Below are 27,648 nucleotides of genomic sequence, written 5' to 3' on the forward strand. Positions count from 1 at the left end.
GTTCTTTCCTTGGTTTTGTGTCATTTGAATAAATCAGGATAACCGTTTTGATGCTTGGTGCCATGGATTCTCTGTAATAGTGTGTCTCTCAAAAAGAAATTTTATTGCTTGTTTGGTAGAATTAGGCTTAAAAATGTCAAACTGTATTTTAAAATGAGTGTTGGGCTTCTGAAAAATGAATAACCTTCCACAGTTTTGCAGGCAGCTTGCCAAATTTATTGCTTTTCACATTTGGGACTTGAGATTCTCAGCAAAATATTTTTCTACTTTAACCTTGCCCTTCTCCAAAACTGCAGATTGTTTGTAGGGACCCTGGAGAGTCTTCCTTTCCTAATGAATTGATGCTACATGGCTACATGGATTGCATGTGGAGCAGATGAAGTCCATCTGGAATCTGGAGCGGTTTCAATATCTACCCTGTTTAGATCAGCCTGTGTAAAAAAAAAAAACATGTCAAAACAACTCTCTTCTTCCTGTATTTCTCCTTGTTTTGTAGCAGGCCACTCACTTGCCATATAAAAGGCCAAGTTTTAAGGGGCAAATCAGTAACCAGCTCAGTGACTGACTTGTAAGGGAAACAAACTCCAGTCACTCACTGACTATCAAAGGAAACTAGCTGTGATTCTCTGTACTGAAAGGGCTATACTCAAGCGAAAGGTTCAGCTCCCTTCCCTCAGGAGGTAAGCCTCCGTATCCTTTGTATGCATAGTAGATTGTAGCTAAATAGCTGGCTAAATAAAACTTGTTTTTCCTTCTCAAATCGGATGTTGGAATTAGTTCTTCCCCATTAAACCCATATGTTAGTTGCTTAGGATTCCTGGAGGAACTTTGACTGTCCTGAGAAGAAATGTTTTCTTCCTGAAAATCCCAAAGAGGATTTTTTTTTGTTTGCCTTACTCACACAAGAAGTCCCATAAATTAACAGACTTATCTTTGAAGCCTGGAATTTTAATATTGAAGGTGTTTTTTATGGCTCCACAGTGAAGGTTGCATTTCACTTTCCACTTGAGCAGAAATAAACTCCCTTTGTTCAATAAGTGCATAGAGGGGTTACTGGTGCTTTGTAGATACAAGAACCCAAGAGTGTAGGCTATTTCTATACCTTCAAAGCACAAGAGTTACAGGTAAGTAATTTGTTCTTTATCTTCATTTTGCCCAATCTCCTGTTTCATCCATCACACAGACGCTGTAGAAGTAATTGTCAAGCCTACATTTATCCTCTCTGCTTGTGCTGTGACAGTCTAAAATGCTAACGTCTGACCTATTTCTTCCTCTGCTGTCTATTACAGCCCTTCAAGGCTCCTGCTAGGTACTAAACAGTATTAGAGGAAACCTACACTAAGGTCATATATCATCTCCAAACAGCTGGCCAGAAGCCTGGTTGTCACTGCCTGCCCGGTGTAGAATGGCATTTGGGCTCAGCACTCTGTTCTTGTTGCTGTGGGCAATAACAGGTAGGAGTTTACTTCTTGTGTTAATGTCTGAATCATGCACAGCGAATAAAGCAAACATTACCGATTTTTGTAATAAGAATAGGCTGAGGATAGGAGACTGTTACTGTTCCTCACTAAGAAGAGTTCTTGTACATAACTCTATATCTGATAGCCTCTGTATAAAGTCCCCTTTCTGTCGTTCAGAACTGATTTCTGGCCACTACAGATAGGGTGCAAGTGAGGGTGGAGGAAAGGTTCCAAGAAACCCTTCCCTATCTATTCTGGATCAGCCATGATTAGGTACAGGTGCTGGGAGTGCAAAGGGAACGGAGCACTATAAGAGGCATATCTAGGGAGGGGCAGGGCCATATGCACCAGCAGTACCGTGGTAGAGGAAAAGCACTGACTACATCTGTTGTTTAAATGGAGCAGGTCTCACAGGTGCCTATGAAAGGCACAATGTTTTGAAGGATGAATGCTTCCAGGCCTCAGAGCTGAGGCCTGATCAAGCCACTAGTGCGGGGGTGGGCAACTGTTTTGGCCCAAGGGCTACATCAGGGTTGTGAAATAGTATGGAGGGCCAGGTAGGGAAGGCTGTGCCTCCGCAAACAGCCTGGCCCCTGCCCCCTATCCGCCCTCTCCCACTTCCCGTCCCCGACTGCCCCCTCCCAAACCCTGACCCATCCAACCCCCCCCCGCTCCTTGTCCCCTGACGGCCCCCTCCCGGGACCCCCGGAACCCCACCCCCTATCCAACCCCCCTGTTCCCCTGACTGCCCCGACCCCTATCCACACTCCCACTCCCTGACAGGCCCCCCTGACCCATCCAACCAACCCCCCCACTCCTTGTCCCCGACCGCCCCCTCCTGGGACCCCCATCCCTAACTGCCCCCCCCAGGACTTCATCCCCTATCCAACCACCCCCTCCCCTCGCTGCCTGTCTCCTGACCACATGCCCCCCCTCCCCCCCAACCTCTGTCCCATCCAACCACCTCCTGACTACCTCCCGGGACCTCCTGCCCCTTATCCAACCCCCCACCCCCTTACCATGCCGCTCAGAGCGGCAGGACAGGCTTATTGGAAAGCCTGGGAGGTTGGCAGGCGCAAGCCATGCTGCCCACGCAGCAGCGTAGCTGTGGGGGAGGGAGACAGTGGGGGAGGAGCTGGGGGCTAGCCTCCTCTGCCGGAAGCTCAGGGACCAGGCAGGACGGTCCCATGGGCAGGATGTGGCCCGCGGGTCGTAGTTTGCCCATCTCTGCACTAGTGCATGGAAAATAAAAATGCATTTTTTTTTCAGGTAAGTAGAATTTCTTTTTGCAAAGACACAGTTTAGGGAAATGCTACCAATTCTCCCCCACCCCCAGCCACCACTGGTGACTTTTTTTTTTTTTTAGCTATAAGCAAACAAATGAAAAGTAGTATAGATTCTCAGTACTACCACGTTATCATCCGTCATTTTATCTCAAACGTTGACAGTGTTAGCACAGACACTACAGAACAAAGGTGAAATGCTCATATAAGGGCTTTATTTTGCCAGAGGGCTAACAGTTTTTGGAATTGTGGCTGTGGAGATACTGGCAGAATCTACATTATTGGAATTCAATAACTGAATAGAGAAATTATTTGGACTCCAGCAAGTCTCTTGAGATACAAGCAGGATTAGCTGTTTAATAAGGGAGATTCTTGCTCGTATGCCTAGTTTTAATAAAACCGCTGAATTTGGGAATGAGAAGGCATTAACTCCAGGATATTTTGGTGATAGTTCTAGAACCATCCTCTAGAACAGTGTGACACTGTCATACTGTATCTCCACTGAGGGGAAGATGGGCCTGTTTTTGTATAGTAAACAGTGGATGCATGTGTCTACTCGTGTAGTCAATCCTATTTAAGCAGTATTTGAGGTCCTGATATGTGGCCAACACTGGTATTCTCTGGTGAAGAAAATTTCAGTGGGAGCTCTTTGTGTGTAAGGAATAATGAATTTGACTCATTAAGAGTGTTACCAAATTATAGGAGTGTATAATAATGGTTCTAGTTACTTATTACTAGACTAAAAAGTCCTTCATGACATCTGAAAAGACTTGTTCATTGATTATGTCTTGTAACCGTGTCTCAATTATTTTTCCAAAGCAAACCTGTTACCCATCTCTCACATCGTAGGGCAGAGGTTCTCAAAGTGTGGTCTGTGAGCTCCATTCAGGTGGTCCGTGGATAGTTCCCTCTAAGGTGTGCACCTGGGTGGCCACACACAAGAGAATAAAGGGCCATCCACCTAATTAGTAGAGCCGTGGAGGTGTGGCTCCACTAATTAAGTGCCTGGACCCAGGAGAAGACGCATATGTAAGGTGAGGTGGTGGCCTTGAGGGGAATAGGGGGTAGATGGGAGGGGGCAGTAGGGTGAAAGAGGGGGTGGGGGGAATTTGGGATGTGCAGGGCTGTGGTGGCCAGAGAAAGAGGCAGCTTTCCCCAGCTCCAGGGCTGCGGCTGCTGGAAAGAGATGGCCCTCCTTCCCAGCCCCAGCTCATTGGCTACTGCAGTGGGGGAGAGAGGGAGAGACCCCCCCTCCTTCCCATCCCTAGCTTGAGGGCTGCCGTGGCAGGGGAGAGAGGGCACATCCATCGCATTAGAAAGGTAAGACTACTGATATTAAAATGAGAGTTGTATGCTTTCATTTGTAGAACCAAAAAAAGTTGTTTATTATTAAGATTTTCTTTTATCCAAAAGGCTTTACAATAGTTAGCTAATGGTACAAACAACATTTGGAAAGATCATTAAGTGGTCTGCCGAGACCCTCAGCAATTTTAGAGTGGTCTGCGAAAAAAAAAGTTTGAGAAGCACTGTCATAGGGTATATATTACAAGCTTTTCTCTGTCCCAGAGGTAATTGTTCCGAACAGTAAATTATGGGTTAACGAATGTTATCATATAGCCTTTTATGTTGATTGTGTCCCTTCCCTCCCCTGCACACTTCCATTTACTTTGGCAGAAAATTCAGGGGCATTATCCCTTTCAGTGTCCTGCCAAAACAGTTCAGCAAGGGTGTGGTTCTGTAAGGTGCTGTACACCCCAATTGAATTGGAGGGTGTTCAGCGTCTTCCAGAAGATGCTCATTTTAATAAATCAATGTATGCTCACTCCGGTGCATGACAGTAACATTATCTGTGGCTCAAGAAGCTTGTTAGATGTTTGTGCTAAAGATTTTAGCTTTTCTGTCTCTGATTCTCTGAACTACTGATCCTTCTAAAGAATTGTGAAGTGTGTTGCATTTTCCTAACAGTCCTAAGCATGGATTTGTTAGGTCTTCCAGGGCTATTTTTTTTAGTCAAGTTGTTTGCTATTTGAGCTGACTCTTTCACTAGCTCGCTTTGCATGGTAAGGGCTTGATGCAGTGTGCTTGAGAGAGAATAGTTGTAATTGGAAGGTGCTAAAAAAGAGGCAGAACAGTCCTCTCCTTTGTCAAAGGCTTTAAGCTGAGCTACCTTGACCTGTATGCTGAGATGGTTCTATTTGTGTTTTTATTAGTTGGCTGAATTAGTTTGGGGTGGCTGTTGTTTGCTGAGAGCATTTTTGTTTTTTGTAAAGAGAACATATAACAGCAGACACTGAGGTCGGTGGGTACTGACCCCTGCTGTTGACCTTATGTAACGCTGACTCATGTGATGAGCTTTGAGCCAGGTGTGTCAATGAATATTGGTGTCTTACTATCACTGCTATGTATCATGCCTTACCACTCAGCACCTCCCATGCTTGGGTCAACTGACTTCATGAAACTCTGGTTGCAACTTATAATTTCTCCTTGTGTCTCACTAAGGCTATGTCTACACTACAATCTTAAATTGACCTGTGTTAGGTCGACTTATAGCCACGGCATTAATTACTGTGATGGCTGATGTTCACAGTACCCTCCTCTGGTCAGTAGTGCTCACCAGGAGCACCTCTACCGACTGAAGAGGGGCAGTGTGGGGCACTGAGGGCCAGGGCTCTCGGCTCCATGCAGCGCCCCACCGGGAGCCCAGCTGCGTCCCCCCGCCTCCCCACTCCCATCCGAGCTTTGATCTCGCCTCCAGGGGAATGATCTGCACCTGGAGTCCGGTTGGCTGCCATGCTTCCAGCGGGAAGCCAGGATCCTGGTGTGCAGCAGGTCTCCCAGGGGGAGCCCAAGCCAGGAGCGGAGGCCTGGCTGGGGAGCCAGGAGCCAGCTTTCTTGCCAGGAGCCATGAAATAGACAAGATTGATTGCCAACCACCAATGTAAGGAATGCAGTGTCTACAGAGACACTGCATCACCCTAACTAAACCGACATAAGCCTTACGCCTCTTGTCAAAGTGGTTTTATTATGTCAGCATAAAGGAGAGTTACATCGGTGGGAGGAGCATTTCAGTGTGTGCACCTCCACTGTTTTGTTGATGAAAGCTGACTTGTGTAGACAAGGCTTTAATGTATGTATGAGTCTCTTATAATGTAGTCTATTGCCACTGATATAAATCCATTAATTGATCAAATTATTTTGTGTTGAATGAGGTCTAAATTATTCTGGCCATTCTAACTATCAAGATGGTTGTGCTAATGCATTCCAAAATTGATTTTATATTTATTTATATCTCATATAACTATATAAATATAATAAATATAAATGCCATTCCAGCTGAACTAAAGTGGGGAATGTACAGCTCTCTCATTGATAAAGACAGCATGCATTGGTTACCATCATAAACACAACTGTTTAGTTGACAGTGCTATAGATTGGATTAAATTCAGTATGGCACACTTGCAGAGACATGCTCCAACCTAGCATCACAGTGATCTTATAAACTCATTTTATTGTAATTCATTTCTACTGGTGTAATAAAGCTCAGAGGTGTCATCATGCCCGACTCGCAATATTCAGCTACTGCATCTTCACACTGTGCTACTTTGTTCTGAGATTAGCCTTTATAACAAAATCACAGAGATAGTTTAGTGTGCAGTCACAATTACAGGTGGTGTAGAACTCCCATCTCCTTGCTCTGGGCAATGCAGCCCTGCATGCATAAAGCAACCTCCCAGTGCCATTTACAAAGACGCCATTCCCATTTCTCTGTTTAATAACACACTTCTCCTGAGATTCCTACAAGCTGTGAGTTCTCAGCACACTATTGCCAACCTTATGTGCTCAAAAATCAGGAGTCAAAATATCACAGTGAGACTAAAAATCTGGTTTCTTTCGATTTGCTTTCTGATTTTTGATGCTTTAGGGTTCATCTTTTTAAAACTTTTCTTCACAACCGCAGGGGCGGGAAACTTTTTTTTTTAAATGAAAGCCAGGATTTTCATGAAACACATTATTCCAGGAGCTGGGGCTTTAAGAAAAACTCCAAATATGCCGAGAGTCACAATAAAATCCTGAGAGTTGGCAACACCGTAAACAAATGTCATTCTCTTCTGATCAATTATTTTGTAAATATGGCACTTTGCACACACGAAGAAAGGAGATGTGTTGCAGAGGAAAGTCATAGCTGCTGACTCTAGTGAGTAAAGTATATTTTTATAGCTGTTAGCATTGTGGAGTCAACATAGCTTATTGAGAGGGGCCTAGAGTCTATTCCTTCTTGAGATCATCAACAGAATTGTTTACTGAGTTCCAGTCAGGTACAGCTGTGCAGGCCTACTGATTGCAGTGAGGTTTCACAAGTGTCACTGAGGGCATAATTTAATAATAGTGGGATTGTCAAGTACAACAGACAGTATAATTTGACCTGAAAGTAACAATTAAGAGTTTGATGATGCCTAAAGAGGAAAGAACCCAGCTTGACTTTCAGGGTCTAGATCAGGGGTAGGCAAGCTTTTTGGCCTGAGGCCCACATCGGGGTTCCGAAACTGTATGGAGGGCCTGGTAGGGAAGGCTGTGACTCCCCAAACAGCCTGGCCCCTGTTGTCGATAGCTACCGGTATGGTGCTCCACTCTTGTTCGATGATGATAACAGTCGGTTGTGTGTGTGTTCCCTCTATGTGCTGCCCCAGCTCTGCGCAGATAGCTCACACAGCAGACCCCGAGAGAACCCCCAAAAACCACAGACTCTAGTAAGGTACGAAGGAACCCGAGCCAGGTTTATTGTCAAACGAAGCACAGTAATAGTTCCCAATAGACTCTACAGGGCATACTACGAATTTGTGCTCCCTGGCAATGGAAACAGCTCAGTCAGTGGCAGGACACTCCACTGCCCCCTAGGCTGGACAAGGATATGTGCTCCGGGACCTACTTTTATACCATTGCAGAACAGATTACTCATCATAGTTCAAACAAATCTATCCACCATGTTGTCCTTTTGACCCTGTCTTTAAGATGCACCTGCCTGTTCCTTGTTATGTCTATGGAGTGTCTTGCCGCTATTTTGGCACAAGTTCCTCTCATTAGCACTTATGTGTGTGTGTGCACGTGCCTCTAACAATCTTTTCTTGCAAACTTCTGTGAGTGGGACCTGCCTCTGGCTCACAGCCCAGCTTTGCTTATCGTTGCCTGGAAGTACTTTGGTTCAGGCTTCAGGTCTCAGACTGGGCCTCTGATACAAGAATTTATATTTCAGGGCCTTCTCTTACTACAGCCCCCACCCCCTATCCACTCCCTCCCACTTCCTGCACCCTAACTGCCCCCTCAGAACTCCGGACCCATCCAACCCCCCCACCCCCGCTCCTTGTACCCTGACCACCCCCTCCCGGGACCCTTGCTCCTAACCGCCCCCCGGGACCCCACCGCCTATCCAACCCCCCTGTCCCCTGACTGCCCCGACCCCTATCCACATGCCCACCCCCTGACAGGCCCTCCGGGACTCCCACACCTATCCAACTGCTCCCTGGCCCTTGACTGCCCCCCAGGACCTCCTGCCCCTTATCCAACCTCCCTGCCCCCTTACCATGCCGCTCAGAGCACCAGAACTGGCAGCTGCGCCGCCCAGCCGGAGCCTGCTGCACTGCTGCACAGTCTAGAGCACCAGGGCAGGCTGGCGGTTCTCGCAGCCGTGCTGCCCAGCAGGACCTCGCAGCCCCGCCGCCCAGAGCGCTGGTGGCACAGCGAGCTGAGGCAGCAGGGGAGGGGCTGGGGACTAGCCTCCCTGGCTGGGAGCTCAAGGGCCGGGCAGGACGGTCCCACGGGCCGGATGTGACCTGCAGGCCGTAGTTTGCCCACCTCTGGTCTAGATTGTACGTGCAGGGCTTGGAAAGACCAACTTTTTAGTTGTTTGATATTAAACTTATCAAGAGATAATAAAAGGTGAACAGCACAATGCCAGTCACTTTTCAGACCAGAACTGCACGTGAAGCTCTTTCTTCCTCTGGATTTCATGGTGAGTCCTGTCTCTGCTGCGTCAGTCTTTTTAGGCTATAGGATTGCAGGGAGGGACTATCTATGTCTATGGGCTTTGTACAGCACTTACCATATGGACATATTTTAAGTACATTTCAAATTGAATGAATTACTGACAATTGAAAAAAAAAAAGGAGATTATATCTATTTAAGGTATTTATGTGGCCCCTGTTCTCTGAGCATCTCATAGTCTGTAATGTATTTACCTTCACAACACTCTGTGAGTTAGGGAAGTACCCTTATCCCCAGTTTTAGAGCTGAAAAACCAAAGCAAAGAGAGAGTGAGTGATTTACCCAGGTTCATACAAAAAATCAGTAGCAGAGCAGAGAACTGGATCTGTGTCTCCCAAAATCCTGCCCAGTATTACATAGGGATACTGGGGATGAGGCAGGTAAGTAGCCTCTTCCTTCCCAGAACATAAGCACAGCCGCAGGGAAAGATTCCCACCAAGTGCTCAAGAGAGTACTGGGGAGAAATTGAATCCATCTGCTCTATCCACCAGTACTTCTTGATTTATCAGCAACAAACAGGGATCCTGGCAGCCCGTGAAATGAAGATGAACCATCAAGTGAACCATCAGGATCAGTGAACCAATTAGAGAGGCTCAGCAGCTGATCCTGGGCCCTATAACAGAATTGTAAACATCCTGCAGACTGCTGCTCTAATTATTGCAAAAGCTTTGCAGCCCATTGTTTGTAAATCTAATTGCAATACTCTTGGTTTTGTCCCTGTGTCAAGGATTTGCTTTTATGTAATTTAGCATTTTTCCCTATTTGCTCTTCCCCCTCCCCCAGTGTTTAATCTGCAATTAGAATGGTCTCTGAAGCAAGAAACAGGCCTTCTGCTTTCCCTGAAGTATCTCTGTGTAAAAGCTTACAGGATTTCAGGGAGGGAGAGGCTCTAAATAACATGGAAGCAGCCTGTGGAGAGAGAATGAAATCGTATTCCTTATGTACAGAGGTGTACGCCATCCCCTCAGAAACTGATGCAGTGACACTTCAGATTTTGATGAACTTCTGGCTAATCTGGCTTCTCTGGTTTTGAGGATAGTGATTTTTATAGGTCCCTGCTAAAGCTGCTGGAGTTAAGCCTTTGTCAGCATTTATGTTATAAATCCTATTCTTCAGAGGCTTATAACTCAGCTGTGAAAATTGGCTCTGGCTTGAAAGTTAGAATTAGAGTTCTCATCTTGGGAGACAACTATTTCTTTTTTTTTTTTTCTAGAATCTCATCAAAAGTATCTCAGCCCTTTATAATGCTGAAGAAGGATAATAAAATATAATATTTTGCGCTTCTGTTGCATCTTTTCTCTCAAAAGCTCCCAAAGCTCTGACCAAAATAAACGTACACATAACACCACTGAAATGCAGCCACCTCTGGATGTGGAAGCCAGCCCAGAGCACAGTGGTGTGGGGACAGGAGATTTTGGGCCAGGATACTGGGGCAGACCCCATCCTACCCTGCCCTTATGAAAACTAACACTGGATCTTCCATCTTCATGTAGATTGTGCCCATGTGACCTTGGTTAAGGTCTGTATCAAAAGATGCTTATGTAGTAAACTACACGGAATTCAGTTTATCTACCTTGGAAGGATGAAGAGCTGAGTCACTCCTTTGAGGATTTGAACTTGTGACTCCAGCAAGCCTAGGGATTGAGAACTAGCTATGGCTAGAAACAGCCCCTCAGCTAGAAATATATGTTTGCAGTTTCAGCTTGTTTTTCTTGGGCATTAGCAGGATTCTTGCCTACAGCTTTAAAATCTAGGTCTAGCCTGGCTGAGTAGTGGCAGCGTGGCCAAGCTTGGGCTTTGAGTCTGTCCCACGTTTCCCACAATGGCAGGAGCCAGGAGCGCTGTGTGTATATGCTCAGTCTCCAGGAGATGGGACTGCTTTGAATTGTTCCCCTAAAATCTCCTCTGCCACAGCCAATTCTGACTGGCTATGGTGAGGCCAGGGCCAAGAATGCTGGAGAGGGAGTAAGTGGGATGGGGGGAATCTCAGAGCATCAGCTTGACAACTAATCAGTTTCTTAAAGGGACAGGGGTTAAAACTGACCCACTCTTCCTTATCAGTGGTTCCCCATTGCAGTCCTTAATGGCTGGATTAATTCCATCTGATATTTCTCACTTAGAACACAGAAAACCCTCCTGCTGCACAGCTTACTGTTAGATCCTATGACCAAACCAGTCCATGTGCACTGTCATCATAATCATGCAGGGCTTCCATCTGCCCTCTAAACAACCCTGATAACCTGCAATGTATTACTGTGTGATCACCAGGCCAAACACAATTTGGTGCCTAGTAAATTACCACAATCTCCATGCCATTCATGCATCAGTTGGCCTATGAAGCTGACAGTGAGAGAATAGGAAGCCTCAGTTAGTTACAGCTGTAGCTCACGAAAGCTTATGCTCAAATAAATTGGTTAGTCTCTAAGGTGCCACAAGTACTCCTTTTCTTTTTGCGAATACAGACTAACAGGGCTGTTACTCTGAAACCTGTCCTTATAAGGAATAACTTTACTTTACAAAGTGACTGTAAAAATGGTGCCGCCTTACTCAGCAGTTGTGCTCCCTCCATATGTATGAAGAGCTATGTCCGCAGACTTTAGTGGGGGAGGGGGGAAATTGTCTTTATTAATTTTTCCTAAAGTTAGCCCAAAACAGATCTGGGAGTGTGAGATTATTCTTTACTGGTTTACGCATTATCAACAGAATTACTAACCTCAGTGACAGGGCCACTTGTGCAACTCCATGATCTCCAAATTATGCCCTCAGTTATGCCTGTGCAAGCCTGCTGCAGGTATAAGGTAGCACAGATGTAGGTGTATTTGGCCTACAGAACCTTTACTGCTGGTGATGCTGCATGAGCCAGAATGCTCCCAGCATGCCTTTGCAGCGCTGGCAATTAGGAAAACCATCTTTTTAACTGTAAACTGAGCACATGTGATCTGCAAGTCATTCAGGCATTATAAATGTGGAACTGCATGATGCTATTTTTGCACAGTCGCTTTTCTGAGTGGAATGGCATGTTACTTTCTGACCACAATTGACTGTAGGCACAGTTTTTAAAAACTACTTTAATTTTATGCCTGCAGTCAATTGGGGTCAGTTTTGCAGGCACAAGTGTTAAAACGTGACCATCTAAGTAATGAATTTTCCAGCAAGTTTCTCACAAATCAGATAGACATCAAAATTCTCTCACTTGGGACCACTGTGGAGTGCAGATAGGAAAACTGGAGATCCAACTGAGTCCCCTTTGAAAGCTGGGCTTTCATATCCCAGCTGAAACCAATCAACAAAGAAATGTAGTGTTGAGGCTGAAATTTCATCCTTGCATCATCCAATTGTGCCCAGTTATTGCTTCAGACTCTACAATGGGCCAGTTGGTGCTCCCAGTGAAGCCGGTGGCAAAGCTTCCATTGACTTCATGGGGCTTTGGCTTAGGCCCAGTGGGCTCAATTGTTCCTTGTCAGGAGTAATGCATATCACTGCATCTCCTGAAAAATCTGCTACTGCGCATCCATATGGAAGGGCAGCAGCTGACTTTCCAAAACACTCAGGCCAGGTCTACACTATAAATGTACATGGGTATAACTGTGCCGCTCACACCCATGAGCAACGCAAAACACCCATGAGCAAAATTCACACCCATGAGCAATGCAATTATACTGACCTAACCCCTAGCATGGACAGTGTTGTGTCGACCAGGGGGCTTCTCCCATCGATATAGCTACCGTCTCTCATGAAGGTGGGTTAACACTGCTGATGGGGGAAACATCTTCACTGTAGAGCTACAGTGGCACAGCTGAACTGTTGCATCTTTTTAAGTGTAGAGCTTCCCGCGGTGATGTGTGTTGCTCAATGCTGCGCACCACTGAACTTCTTGAGTTGACTTTCAGATGGTCAGATTTGACACTGTTTTTTTGTTTTGTTGGCCAGATTTGACATCCAGGGGAGCTATGGGTACTCGGCACATCTGAAGACTAAGTTACCTACCTATGCTTTAATGCTTAGACATAACAGAGTGAATGCCTGCTTATGCAGGGGAAATTGTAAAAGATCTAAAACATAAGTGTTCAACCTGGGGGCTGTGAACAGGTCCAGGAGGGTCGTTGCTACTCTTCCTTTCTGAATGAATGGATGAGAAGGGGTCCTGAAACTCCTGCTTTTGTGACATAGAGACAGAGTATAAAAAAGGTTGAGAATCACTGATCTGAAACAACCGCTTCCCTCCAAGAGGCCCAGGGCTGGCTAGGGCATGGAGATTGAACTATAGTTTGGCCGGTAAAACTGATCCATGCTGTACCTACTCTGTGGGTAAATGGAGGACTACAGTCTGTGGGAATGTTGATCTACCACGTTGCATCAGCATGAAATTCACTTATAAAAAGTATAGGCCGCAGTTTTCAAAAGTATCTAGTGATGGGAGAGGCAGTAGGGCCTAGTGGCTAAATCAATGGCCTGGGACTCAGGAGACCTGGACTCTGTTTTCAGCTCTGCCACTGATCTGCTGTGTGATGTCAGGTAAGTCATCTCACCTCTTTGTGCCTCAGTTACCTCTACCTGTAAAGTGAGGGAAGTGATGCTGACCTCCTGGGTAAAATGCTGATGACCAGTGCTATACAAGGGCTGGATGTCATTATTGTTGTTACTGTTTTGAGTGCCTGAATATTTGGGTGCCCAGCTTGGGAAGCCTTCAAGGCACCTGATTCAGAGAAAGTGCTGAGCATCCAAGTAATCAGTAGTTTTTGAAAGTCTGGGCTTTCTACCTATTTTTAATGAAGGGTTGTTTACTTATTCTTGTACACGAACCTGAGGCACACCTTTGTGTTACCCTACAAGAGATTTTGTTGTTTTTCCAAGTTCCTGTTTTATTATGCTTTTATCGATGTGGATAAATATGTCTAAATCACACAGCAGTTAAACTGGTCTCCTACCTTCCCAGCCCTCTCCTTTAACCATGAGCTCCTGCAGCTGCCCTGTCAGAAGCTGGGTAGCACATTTAAAGTACTGATTTATGGTAAGTGTTTTCATAGACCTCTGCAACAGCATCCCTGATAGTCTCAGAGGTGAATGGAAATGTGGAGGAACTAATTATAGTATACTTGGTGTGGGAGAGAAGAATGAGGGTGCTGATAAGCTGAAGAATCGCACACTGTTGTACAGGAGCTGTTATTTTACGTTCATGTTCCCTTGAATAGAGGTCTAGCTGGAATACAAATACAGGCACAAACAAAACCCCAGCCCTGTATTAAACTGTAGCTGTAGTCAGAAAAGTGCTGCTGTAAATATAGAATCAAAGAACTGGAAGGGACCTCGAGAGGCCATCTAGTCCAGTCCCCTGCACTCAAGGAAGGACTAAGTATTATCTAGACTGTCCCTGACAGGTGTTTGTTCAACCTGCTCTTAAACAGGGAGGCATTTATGCTCTATTAGTGCCTTATTAAATGGCCATTTGCAAGTCAAAAGATTTTTTTTTTTCTCCTCTCAAAATGCGAGCACTGCAAACTCAGGGCAAAATCCTGCCTTACCATCTCTCTGTCATGCTGCGGGGGGGAACAGTAGCAGTTGAGCAGAGAGTCTGCCTGCCCAAGGATACCATACTCTGCAGTGCACCTTATCCTTACTCGTTCAGGTCCAGTTTGGGATCCCCTTACTCCCACTGAGCAGCACCTTGCTCCACAAGGAGTCTCAGTGAAGTCAATGGGGCTGCTCCTGGGATAAGGTGCTGTTTATCATAAATAAGGGTATCCGAATCAGGTGTAGAAAGAGTTGTGGGCAATTTTCCAGGCTGTTTCTGCCAATTGCAACATGTTTTCATGAGGGATTGGGCCAAGGTGGATTAGATTTAAATGAAATTGATTTAAATCATGATTTAAATCACTAGTCAGGAAGACTCAATTTGAATTCTGGATTTCTACATAAAAGTGCATGCTTGTTGGTTGTTATAACCTTAATACATATTCTTCACAACTCAGAGATAGATGTAGGTTTCGTTTTTAGAAGGTACACACTATACATTTTTAAAGTGACATATTTTGAAAACTTTTCAGTTTTAGCTTTACAGCTATATCAGAAAATGAATGATTGTTTGGTTATTTCATTTACCAAAGGTAATTGAAGCAGATATTTATGAAGTCATTGGGAGGTGAACTATCTCCAATTCAACAGGTTAATCATTAATATTTGGAGGATTTTCTTGCCAGGCTGTATTAGGAGAAGAACATCACCAGACAGACATTTAAATTGTTTTATTTAACTAAAACAACGTTATGTATTCTGGATTTTTTTTCTTCAACAGCAAACATATAATATTTTAACAAAACAAGCATATGAATTTTTGAATTTAGTTAAACATTCAAGTTTTTTAAAATCAGATTTGTTTTTGTTAAAATTGTTTTTAACTAAAATAGTTAGATGAAATATTTAAAAGCAAAAAACAAAAATTAAATTGACTGTGTCAGCCAGGTCAACATGAGAAACTTAAAATATTGGCTTCTACAGCTCACTCAGTCGTCTTCACCTTCATTTTACTGTTTGTTCATAATCTGCTTTTTCAGGTCTCAATTTGGAATGAATTAGTCCAAAGGAAGAAAATATTCTTTCGACACCAGCAGAAGAAACCAATTTGGGGTGCAGGGACATATGGGGATGGGGGAGGTTGCAGGGGCACATCAGGAAGGGGAAGGAGAGGCAGCTGAGTAGGGGTTCATGGACACATGGGAACGGGAAGGGGGGTGCAGGGACTATTGTGGATGGGGGCAGATGTGCCTGATTGAATGGGAAAACCTAGGGGTCAGCCACAGTCTACATGGGTGAGGCTCCCAGACTCCCTAATAATTTCTCCCCCGCTCTGGCATGATTATATTGGCATATAAAATATGCAGAATTCTAAAATATCATGTGCAGAATTTTTAAATTTTTGGTGCAGAATTCTCCCAGGAGGAGGAGTTGTAGTAATCTGTCAGCACTGAATGTCTTTCAGGGCTAACCCAGGTTGACCCTGGGGATCCCTGCTTTTGTTTCCTAACTCCAGTCCTTTGAGAGCCAAACAGCAAAGAGATGAAGAATTTTCATGTCAGCTCTCTTTATTTCCTTCTTCCAGAATTCAAGATAATGGGATGAACTTCCTTGCCCGTAGCACCTGCCCAGGTGTGAGAGGGCCATTAACCCAGTCTTTGTATTGTGATATTTCACAATGGCCCACTTAGTTTTGATAGTCCTCCTTGATGGGTGGGTGAACCACTGCTCCTGCCTGGGTTCACAAGTTCAGAGCAGGCATTTTTAGTTATAAAGCAAAAGTTACATCCTACCTTACAGCATAAGATACAGACATTACAAGTAAAATTATTGCCTAAACACTGAACACATCTTACAAGTCTAACACTTGTCTTGAACAATACTAACATACATGTGAGCTGGTCTGGTTTCCAGCTCTGAATTTGTCAGTGCTCAGCTGATGACTACAGCCTTGGCAAAACCTGGCACCTGGTCTACTAGTGTCACAATATGGGCTATCACCAGCAGGAGAGTGAATTTGTGTGGGGGGGTGGAGGGTGAGAAAACCTGGATTTGTGCTGGAAATCACTTTAGATAAGCTATTACCAGCAGGACAGTGGGGTGGGAATAGGTATTGTTTCATATTCTCTGTGTATATATAAAGCCTGCTGCAGTTTCCACGATATGCATCTGAGGAAGTGAGCTGTAGCTCACGAAAGCTTATGCTCTAATAAATCGGTTAGTCTCTAAGGTGCCACAAGTCCTCCTTTTCTTTTTGCGAATATGTATGTTGTGCCATCAGGGTTCTTATGTTCCCTGCCCTGCTACTAGTTTGCTGTAGGATGTTCGGCAAGTCATGTAACTTCTTTGCCTCAGCATCTGTATTTGTAAAATGGGATAAGAGATACTTTGCAAGAAGCTTTGAGACCATCGGATGAGAAATGCTACGTGAGTGTAAAATATTACTCTTAATGCACACACATATCTTCAAGAATTAGCAAACCTGTAAGAAAAATAATGGCAAAACTTGTGCATGGTAAAATGATTTATATTTAATCTTAATATTGTTTACATTTTTGCCCTTGAATGAAAAGTCCCTCCAAGGCAAGATGGCAGCTTCTAAAGCTGTGTGATTGTAGTTCTCTGCCTAATGTCAGTGTATGTTGTTTCAGGGTACTTCTGTGAGCAGTGCACGGAAGGAGCCACGTATGCAGACGCAGTGATATCTCCTAATTTAGACACCACTAAAATCATGCGAGTTCCCCATGCCATGTCGATGTCAGACTGCACAGCGGCTTGCTGCGATCTTTCAGGTTGTGACTTGTCCTGGATGTTTGAACGGCGCTGCTACATTGTGAACTGCCAGCATAAAGAAAATTGTGAACCTAAGAAAATTCAAACAGTGAAGTCTTATCTTACATTTGTACTTAGGCCTTCTCAGAGGCCAGGTGCATTGCTAGGGTATGGACAGGTGCTGCCAAATATGGTTCACTCTGTGGGACTACAGAGTGAGCCCTCTGAGGAAGTGAGTAACCTGAAGGAGCTTTCTTTGCTGAGCAAAGATCACAGCCTTGACGAGATACCTGAATACACTGATGACTACAGGGACTTGGAGAAGGACCCCTTTCAGCTGAGCATCAAGCACAAACAGAAACAGAGCACTGATTACACAGACTGGGGCCTGGTGGTGACCAGTGAAAATGGCTTCAACCCTACATTAGCTGATATTGAAGACAACCATGAGGATTTGGCTGAAAAGCACAGGGAAGGCAGTAGACTGGAAAATCTCATGACTAAAAGTGGGTCCAATTCAAACTCTGTTCCTACTGAACATGCCAAGGAGAAAATGCCATCTCTCGCTGAGATGACACCATTCCCACTGGAGTCCACCGAAAGCAAAGCAGCTGGACAACCACCTGTAAAAGCCATTGACAAACTGGGGAAAGAGGTAGGGATGCCTCAAGATCCCGGAAGAAGTAGTGACGTGTGCACTGTAATGTTCTGCTTTATAGGTCCTTTTCAAATCAAAATAGATTAGTATAGTAGTCCCTAAGGAAATCAGTGTTTCATTGTCCACTACTGTCATGTAGGGTGACCAGATGACAAGACCAAAATATTGGGACACATGGGGGGCAGCCACAGGCTCACCCCCACACCAGGGCCGGCTCTAGGTTTTTTGCCACCCCAAGCAAAAAAAAAAGCTGGAGTGCCGCCGAAGCAAAATATCAGGACAAATGGCGTCCCGACCGTACATCGTTCAGGACACGGGACAAACAACTAAATATCGGGACAGTCCTGATTTTATCGGGACATCTGGTCACCCTACTGTATGTGACAGTATAAGAAAAGAGTGTGCTCTTTTAAAAAAACCCAGCCCTCCTGGCTAGTGTAATTGCAATGCAATGCTACTTGGATCAAGGCAAGGCACTCAGATATCTATCAGACAGTAAGGAGTAAAGCTTCTGGTAGTTGGGTATAGGGATCCCAGTTTAAACTTTCAGACTTGTGGACATGGATCTGGGTTACAATGTGTCTGTATGGTATTCTGGCTTTCTGGCCTTCAAAATGCATCGTCCTTTAACAGCTCCCCATGCAACATGCATTCTAATGTGCACTAAGGCAATGTGGTCTACGGGAGTATGCACAGGGTCGGGACTCAGAAATTCCTTGCGTTTGAATCCAGGCTGTGGCACTGCGTCAGTGTGTGACCGTGGCCAAGTTATTTCAAATCCTGGCCTCTGTTCAATAAAATAAGTGAGTGTAATGGGGATAGTAATACTTTCCTATGTCCAAGGTGCATTGTGATGATTTATTAGTATTTGTGTAGTGCTTTGAATATGTAAAGCACCATATAAATGCTAAGTATTATTAATGGACGTTACATGGTTACAGAAAACGCTGCTTTTCATCCTAGAAGGTCAGTGTTCAGGTACTTATCAGTAGATAAGGATCATTACCCACAAAGGTGGACAGGCCCCCTGCCCTGAAAAGCTTAGTCTTAATTTAAGACTAGACACAAATGAGTGTGACAAATTGTATGTTAATAGCCATATTCTTGCATTGGTCTGCATGTGGAACTCCTGTTGAGGTTGAAAGCAATTTCTTAAAAATATGATGGGAGAATGTGGGCCTTCATTGGTAATGTTTTTCTTCATGTTCAGGATATCCCAATGACACATCGCTGGGCTCAGTTTATGCATTATAAATAATGTATATCTGACTAGGGAAAATGATTTATTCATAATAATTTTACCCTTACTGTTCCCCTTATAGGTTCTAAAGCCTTCTCATAATCCTCCTTCAGACAATCTGGAATCTACCCAAGCTATCGCAGAGAGAACCCAAATCCCAACAACAGCCCCCTGGAGTCTGACACAAGATGGGATCACACCATTTCCAGCTAGTTCTGTCATCTCTCAGGCCACTGTCACGCAGCAGGTCACATCTCCCACCACTGCTGACAAAGCGGGTAACTTTCTTCTTCAAGGCGGAACTTTTAAAAATAAAGCAGTTGAGAAATGTTGACTCCTCCTAAGGCAAATAGCCCTACTCCGCTGCCCAGACAGTGCTAACACTGAGCGCAATGTTTGTGGCGCTGGTCATTTCTGATTACCAACTTCAGTGGGACAGTGCAGGTTTTATATCACAATTAGCACTTTAAGGTGGTGACACAGGTTGCATGAAAAAAAGCCCTGAAAACCAGAGTTCATTTTGGCAATGGATAGTATGGATAGAAATGCTTGGAAGGTGCTCTCAGTTGAGAAGGACTGGCTGTGAAATGAGCTTCCAGAGGCGAGCAGGTTAATTTAGAGTCTCACTACTTTTACAGCGTGCTGCAAGCCTGGCCCCATTTGATAAAGCTTTCTCACTCTGGGTATATCTACACTGCACTCTGAGCTGGGTCCTGGGAGACCTAGGCTTGTTGACACAGTGTTTCCAAGCCCATGCTTCAGTGTCCACACTGCATTGTAAGCCTGGGCTTACAGTTGCTGGAACCGGGTCTCACAGCCATGCTATCACATCCATACTGCACTATTCAGACCTTCTGACTTGGGTATGTGGCTTGAGCTGCATCCACACTGCAAAATGACAGGCTTGGACCGAAGTCACAGCGGAACTTGGCCTCTGACCCACCCCCCCCCAGGAGGCCCTAGGAACCAGTCCTGTTTTCTGACCTAAGTCAGATTGGTTTGCATGTGGGCAGCAGCGGGGCTTGGACTCAAACCTGAGTCAGAGCCCAGGCTTAGTATGCAGTGTAGACATTTACTCCCTACCTGCTATGGAGGAGATGATGATAATATCAGTGTGCAAATATATTTCCAAAGGTCAGTGTTTTGCTCGACTGTTAGACAGTAAAACTCGAGTTCAGCATGGAGGAGAATGGGAAGAAGGGGAAAGCCTGAACATGTGCGATTTGCTCCACTCTGCTCATGGAGTGCCTGACAGAAGAGCCCTGCACATCTCAGTAGAACCATCAGGGCAGGGATTTTTGCAGAATTTCTCTCTTGAGCCAGGAGCAGCCAGCCTGGACCTAAACCCGCAGGAAAGCAGGACCCTGAAGCAGGTGTCAGTCCCCCCTACCATGACAAAAAGATACAAAGGGGGCCCCTGAGCAATGGGGTGAGCCCCACCTCAGGCAATGGTGTGTGGCTGCAACCACAGGCCAGGCAGCTTTTTCCCTGCTCCCTCCTGCCTCTCCTCAGTAGCATCCAAGGGAGGGAGAGGGCTGAAGAGGACTCAAAATGGGACTTGGGAGAAGTCAAGGGGCAGGTAGCACTGAACCTCCCTCCCTCTGGTGTTTCCTCAGAGCTGCATCATTACTTCATCCTTTTAAGATTAATCAAGTGCTGCCATGGAACCACAATGTGGTTCTTAATGCACTGATTCTGCATCCCTTTGAACCCCTCAGGAAGGTATCCCTGTATTTCCTCTCCACCAAGGATGGCTTCCTGATGGACATCACCTCTACTCAGAGAGTGTCAGAGCCTGGGGCTTCACCCATGGAGGAGCACTATAGCACATTCCACAATGAAAAGGTGGCTTTCATAAAGACCCAGCCTGTATCCCAAAAACTAACTCAGTTTTTCAGAACTAAGAAATTGTGATCCTGTCCACCCAAGAGAGAAGCTCTAGCATACATTGGATGCTCGTGGAGACCTCAGCTCTAAATCAGTTGCATACAGGCCTTTTGCAAGTTCAGTGCTTGATCTGCTCTCTCTCATCCAAAGAAAAGAGAGCATCAAAATGTTCTATTTCAAGAGGGTTGGATAGTGCATATATGAAGCCTTCCAGACAAGAATCTCTCCAGCAGCCGGCATCAAAGCCCACTCGCTCGGAGTGGTACCAGCTTCCTAGGCTCAGATCTTCTGCCCCAGATGATGAGGTCTGCTGGGCTCAAAATGTACAAACTGGACATTTGGGCATCAGCAAATGCAGGGTGGTAGCAGGGTGTTCCAGGCTACGGTCTCTCAGTAGTGGGGAAGGATTATAAAACCCTGGGTATATATAGTTCTGTTTGACTGAACCCTGCCTGAAAGTGCACAGCTGTACAAATCCCAGTGGTTAAAGGATCTGTGGACCTTGTAGATGGAAGAGTGGTTTGAAGGAAGAGAGGAAGGACTCTTTGTGGCCAAGAAGTAGAAGGCTGTTCCTAGTGGGAGGGCAGCATGAAATAAGATGCAAAGCATACAGTCACCTTTTAGCCAAGCTGTTTTTTCCATGTTCTCCTGCTGTTTTTATGGACATTGAAAATGTGACGCTATGAATAGCATATTAATCATGTGAATGGCAGCATCATGCTAATGTATAAACAGTACACAGTTGGTGGAAAAGCGAGCTCCTATTGCATTAGTAAGTGTTGTGTTACTTTATTTGGTGTAATCTCTTTTAGTTCTGACTCGGCTGGTTGTGATTTCTTTGGAATGCTCCCAAGAACAAAGGCATTAGAAACTGTTCAGAAGCCTGTCATCAGAATCACTGAGAGTTGTTTGACTGATTCAAGAACACATGTGATTGAATTTAGGGCTGAATTGTGCCTTTTAAGCACAACGGACACAGTTGGGTTTGGTAGTCTGGGTAGAGCTATCGAAGCAGAGCAGATGCAATCTGCGGCATCCTGCAGAAAAAGCGTGCCTCAGGGCGTTCTAGGGAGAGTGCATGAAGCAGTAGCACGCACCTGTAAAAAGAGACGGCACTGACCTCTGGGTGCTAGCAGGTCTGCAGGAACTGACTGCTCCGAGTCTGCCTGGCTATGCCTTTCTTGAGATTTAGACTGCTTCTTACTTTGCTAACTGGTTCCTGGTCTGTACTTGGGGAACATGAGCAGTGGCTTTCTGGAAGCATCACGTATGGGGGTTTGGAGGCTGGAGGAGGCTTCCTTTACTCTCTTCTTTCTCTAGTGCACATTTACAGGGTTAGCCAAAATGTGGCCCTTAGACAGCAAACTGTGTCTCCTCTATAGGTATCTGATGGAAATGGAAAACTAGTGACTGGGAAACTTGAGAAAAACTACATAGAGATTGAATGCAGACATGCTCCGGTTCTCATACAAGTCCTTTCTAATTCAGCACTTTTACCCTTTAGTCTCCCAAATTTCCATACTTTTATTAAGGAAAAACACATTGGCTCTGTGGGGGGGAATTATGATTTTTATGTGTTCAAAGCAAAATGAATATACACGGTGTACGGAAGAATCACAAACATTGATTTAAAACAAAAATGAGTTAATTTTGATTTCAGTTTCAGGGGGAGCCATTCTCAAGTGTAGGCTGGTGAGAGAAAATTAATCTGTAATTATGATTATTCTTGATAATTTATCAAGAAAATGTAATTCTCCCCCATCTTTCCCCAGAAAGTTGCCAGATGATGTACAATAAATATGCAATCCCTATTACAATTTGTTTTTCAAATCCGTTTCCCCTTTATTCTGTTTTTTTTAAATGTAATGCTTTTATCTTCTTCAGATACAGTAAAAGAACTTGTGGTGTCAGCTGGAGATAACTTACAGGTGACTCTACCAAAAAATGAAGTTGAACTGAATGCCTTTGTTGTGCCACCACCCCGCACAGGTGAATTTAACAATCTTTTCAAACAAGGAGACATAAAAATTGACACATGAACACAGATTGGCTTTGAGGCTGTATGTACAGCCACAACTAGGAGGGGATCCAGGGGGCAGAACTTCCCCTTCTCATCTGCGGAGACAGTTCTCTGTGGCACCAGCTGCAGAGGGGCATTTCAAAGGGGGTTTTAGAGATTAGTGGGTGTGGTTTTTGTCTTCAGCATGCAAATTAATTAACCAGCTCCTCCTCTGGTGTTACACACATTTACGCTAGGGAGGATCTGGACTAATGTGTCCACTTACACTATCTGCTAAAAACAAACTTAGGCTGCGAACGCTAAGCTGAACTTTTCTTAATGCTGTCATCGCCTGGTGCAAAGAATGAATTCTTTGTGCATAAGTGTTTAGCACCAGGACAGTTCAGCAACTGGTGTCAGTGATGGTGAGGAGAGTAAGTACTCATGCTGGAGTACCTGCGGAGTCCATTAATTTGCATCCCTCTTCCCCCACCACCATTCATATCACTGAGTTACAGCATGTTGCAGCAACTTGACGCATACTATATGGAGCAGTGATTCAGATCACAGACTCAAACATCAGAAGTTTTCATAGGGGAGAGAAGTAAATCGCAGGGTCCCAGACAGATTTGAGCTGGTACCGGTGCTGTTCAACATATTCATAAATGATCTGGAAAAAGGGGTAAGCAGTGAGGTGTCAAAATTTGCAGATGATACTGTGACGGGTTGGGTGACAGGTACTCCCTCAAGACTGTCACTAGATGTGCTGGGATACCACTGGGAAAAAAACCCTATGCCAGAGAAGGCTTCCCTCCACTCCCGTCTTGCTGAGCTAGACACTCCAGTCGTCTACAGCACAGACCAAGAGGTTGGGCCACGCCCCCTGCAGTGCACAGAAACTAAGATTCACTTAGTCCAGGGGTTTTTCAGGTAACAAGGACTTTCCCAGCACCCAGTATTCAGTCTTTCTGGGAGCCTAAACCCCAAATAAATCCATTTTACTCTGTATAAAGTTTATACAGGGTAAACTCATAAGTTGTCCGCCCTCTGTAGCACTGATAGATATGCACAGCTGTTTTCTCTCAGGTATTAATTACTTACTCTCGGTTAGTTAATAAGCACAAGTGATTTTATTAAGTATAAAAAGTAGGATGTAAGTTATTCCAAGTAATAACAGACAGAACAAAGTAAGTTACCTAGCAAAATAAGACAAAACACACGAGTCTAAGCCTAATACATTAGGAAACTGAATACAGGTAAATCTCACCCTTAGAGATGTCCCAGTAAGCTTCTTTCATAGACTAGACGCCTTCCTAGTCTGGGCCCAATCCTTTTCAGACCAACGTTGTGGCTTATGGCCTGGGTCCAGCAGTTACTCACACCCCGTAGTTACAGACTTTTGTTCCAGTTTCTTTCATGCATCTCTTTGGGGTGGAGAGACCATCTCTTGAGCCAGCTGAAGACAAAATGGAGAGGCTTCCAGGGCCTTTTATATTCTTCCTCTTGTGGGCAGAAACCCCTTTGTTCTTCTGTGCAAAATCACAGCAACAAGATGGAATTTGTAGCCACTTGGGCAAGTCACATGTCCATGAATGATTCAGCTTTTTGCAGGTTGATGCCATTGTTTACATGTTAGTTTGAATGTTCCCAGGAAAGCTCAGATGTGGACTGGCGTCTCCCAAAGTCCATTGTCAGTTAAGTGTTTCTTGGTTGGGCACTTACTCAGAATAGTCCTTTCTCAAGAAGCTGAACAAATGCTTCACTGATGCTACTTAGAATCAAACACATTGCGATACAAGTACATATCCAATATTCATAACTTCAAATACAAAAATGATGCACACATACAGACAGCATATTCATAACTAGCAAATACAACCTTTTGTAAAGGCAACAAAATTGATTAGGGGCATGGAACAGCTTCCATATGAGGTGAAGTAAAAAAGACTGGGATCGTTCAGCTCAGAAAGAGACAACTAAAGGGGGATATGGGAGAGGCCTATAACATGGTGACTGGAGGGGAGAAAGCGAATAGGGAAGTGTTATTTATCCCCTTTACATAACACAAGAACCAGGGGTCACTCAATGAAATTAATAGGCAGCAGGTTTAAAACAAAAGGAAGTACTTCTTTGTGCAACACACAGTCAACCTGTGAAACTCATTGCCAGGGGATGTTGTGAAGTCCAAAAGCATAACTGAGTTCAAAAAAGAGCTAGATAAGTTCATGGAGGAGAGGTCCATCCATGGCTATTAGCTAAGATGGTCAGGGATGCAGCCCCATGCTCTCGGTGCCCCTGTGCCTCTGAGTTCCAGAAGCTGGGACAGGATGACAGTGGATGGATCTCTCGATAATTGCCCTGTTCGGTTCATAACCTCTGAAGCATCTGGCATTGGCCACTGTCTGAGGACAGAATACTGGGCTAAGTGGATCATTGATCTGACCCAGTATGTGGTTCTTATATTTTTATTAAGTCATTGTTTCTGACTATTTTGCATTGTAGACATTCAGCCTCATTTCATTTTTTCCCCATGTGTCTGTATAGTTGTTTATATTGAAGGCAAGGCTAAGAATTGTACCATTTTTTCACGCCCAGAAACAGCCTACAGCTATGAGTGGAGCTTGATCAGTCACCCTGCTGACTATGAGGGTGAAATGGAGCGCAAGCGTACACGGACACTGAAACTCTCTCAAGTAAGCAAGACGTAGTTTAGTCCCACTACACTCTCATAATTGCTGCATGACATTTTGCGGTCTGCACTGGAGGCATCTTTGATTTGTTACGAATACTTCAGTTGTGCTTCCCTCAGCATGTTATCAGATCGGCTCTGGGATTGCTGGTTTATAAGTCAATTCTACCTGCTAGCTAAAAGGCTACATCCTCAGCTAATGTGAATCAGCAGAGCTCTGCTGAAGACCGTGGAGCTGTTACGTGTTCAGTTTACATCAGCTGGGGATCTGTCCTAACGTTCCTGAACAGAAAGAAAAAGTTGGTGAGCTATAGCGTTAGAGTGAAATGGGACCTCCGGTCCTTCTAATTTATATGTTATGCATCACAGAGAAGTTTATTCTTGTTTTACTGACTGTCAAGGCTCCCTTGTTTTCTCTGCCCATGTCAGTGTCTTCACTAGGCATATCAAGTTTTTCAGAGGAGTCTGATGATCTTTTAGGACAGGTTCTCAACCTTTTTCTTTCTGAGGCCACCCCAACATGCCGTTAAAAACACACGGCGCACTTGTGCCACAACAACTGGTTTTCTGCACATCAAAGCCAGGGCCAGCATTAGGAAGTAGCAAGCAGGGCAACTGTCTTGGACCCTACACCACAAGGGACCCTGTGAAGCTAAATTGTGCAGGCTTTGGCTTCAGCCCTGGATGGCGGGGCTTTGGCTTTCTGCCCTGGATCCCAAAGAGTCTAATGCCGGTGCTGCATGGCGGACCCCTTGAAATCTGCTCGTGGGCCCCCAGAAGCCCTCGGACCCCTGGTTGAGAACTGCTTTTTAGGGCAAAGTAAATGTGTCTTAAGTGGCTTCTTCTCAATCCCCACCACTGGGCAATGACCAGCACGCTTTGTGCATGCCTTTATAGATGGAGCCCTGGATTTCAAGTTGCTTGTTTACAGTCTGACAGGCAAATCTTTAAATGTTCAGATGATCTCTGTGAAATTCCTGCCTTTAACTGGAAACACTCTTTTCTGTGCTTCAGCTCTCAGTAGGCCTCTATGCCTTCAAAGTGACTGTTTCTGGTGAAAACGGATTCGGAGAAGGATTTGTAAATGTCACTGTCAAACCAGGTAAATCAGTTTGCCGGAATAGTAGCTAAATTTTTCAACACAAGGGCTCGTTCGCCACCTTTTTTTCAAAGCTTCATTAGTGGTTTAAAAGAATCACTAGTTGCCTAACCACACACACACATTGGTATTCAGTACCACACATTTCTTCAGGGAATTTTTTCTAAATTAAATTAAGTGCCGTGTGCGGAATCCCAAGCTGTTCCAGAGCTCCATGCACCTATGGGGAGGGGCAGTATTTCACCTGTCTGTCTCCCTATACACCCCCCTCCCCCCAGCTGTTCGGTGCTGAACTGGCCCCTTTCACAAGTTAAAGCAGCCACAGCACTGACTGAACTTCGGCCATTTGGAATAGTCTCCAGCCTAGGACTGCTGGAGCACAGTGCACTCTGACCTAACATCCTTTCCCCTGCCCTGCCCTACAGTGCCCCAGAAGGTACAGCAGGTGTTCCAGAGCTGCCTGTGCTAGCTTTATGACATCAGGGAAATTCCTAGATACTCCAATGGGGTGGCCTTAAATCCACTTTGTGTTGCTAGAGTGGCACAAGGGGGACTTCGCCTGGGCTAAGGATCTGGACCAGTAGTGGTATTTGAGCATATCATTCTTTCTCCCTAATCACTCACACTCTGGATCCTAAAATTTAAGGTTAGCGGGACTGCTGTTTTACAGACCTGCAGTGTGGCTCCAAAACTGCATGGATTACTTCATGTATCCAGCTAACTGCATTGCAGCTCTCAAACTTTGCAGGAAATCAATTTTCTGGTAGTGTTAGACAATATATTGAGCAAAGCTGATCAGTTTCCTCCTGTTTAATTATCTAGCTCATAGTTCTTTAAGAAAAGAAGTTTTAAGTGCTGTTCTTTAGCTTCTTACCATAGAAAATAATAGAAACTTTCCACCTAACAATCTATCTGATTTCACACACAACCTCCATTATTTTCCCCACTGCCTAAGCATTAATCTTCCTGCTCACTGGTTGGATGTTGATTTGTCTATCATTCTGGCAGATA

General features: G+C 44.8%; 1 protein-coding gene across 1 annotated transcript in view; it reads left to right on the forward strand.

Moving 5' to 3' along the window:
* The window catches only part of KIAA0319, a 78,940-nt gene that overhangs the window by 15,126 nt on the left and 36,166 nt on the right, over positions 1-27,648 (forward strand). Inside the window, exons 2-6 of the mRNA XM_084619131.1 lie at positions 16,945-17,720; positions 19,046-19,241; positions 22,735-22,839; positions 25,445-25,542; positions 26,553-26,640. Of these exons, the coding sequence (XP_084475257.1) occupies positions 16,945-17,720; positions 19,046-19,241; positions 22,735-22,839; positions 25,445-25,542; positions 26,553-26,640 (1,263 nt within the window). The remainder of the gene's footprint in view (positions 1-16,944; positions 17,721-19,045; positions 19,242-22,734; positions 22,840-25,444; positions 25,543-26,552; positions 26,641-27,648) is intronic.

The sequence above is a fragment of the Lepidochelys olivacea genome, assembly GCF_965140295.1.
Source record: "Lepidochelys olivacea isolate rLepOli2 genome assembly, chromosome: 2".
NCBI classification, from domain to species: Eukaryota; Metazoa; Chordata; order Testudines; family Cheloniidae; genus Lepidochelys; species Lepidochelys olivacea.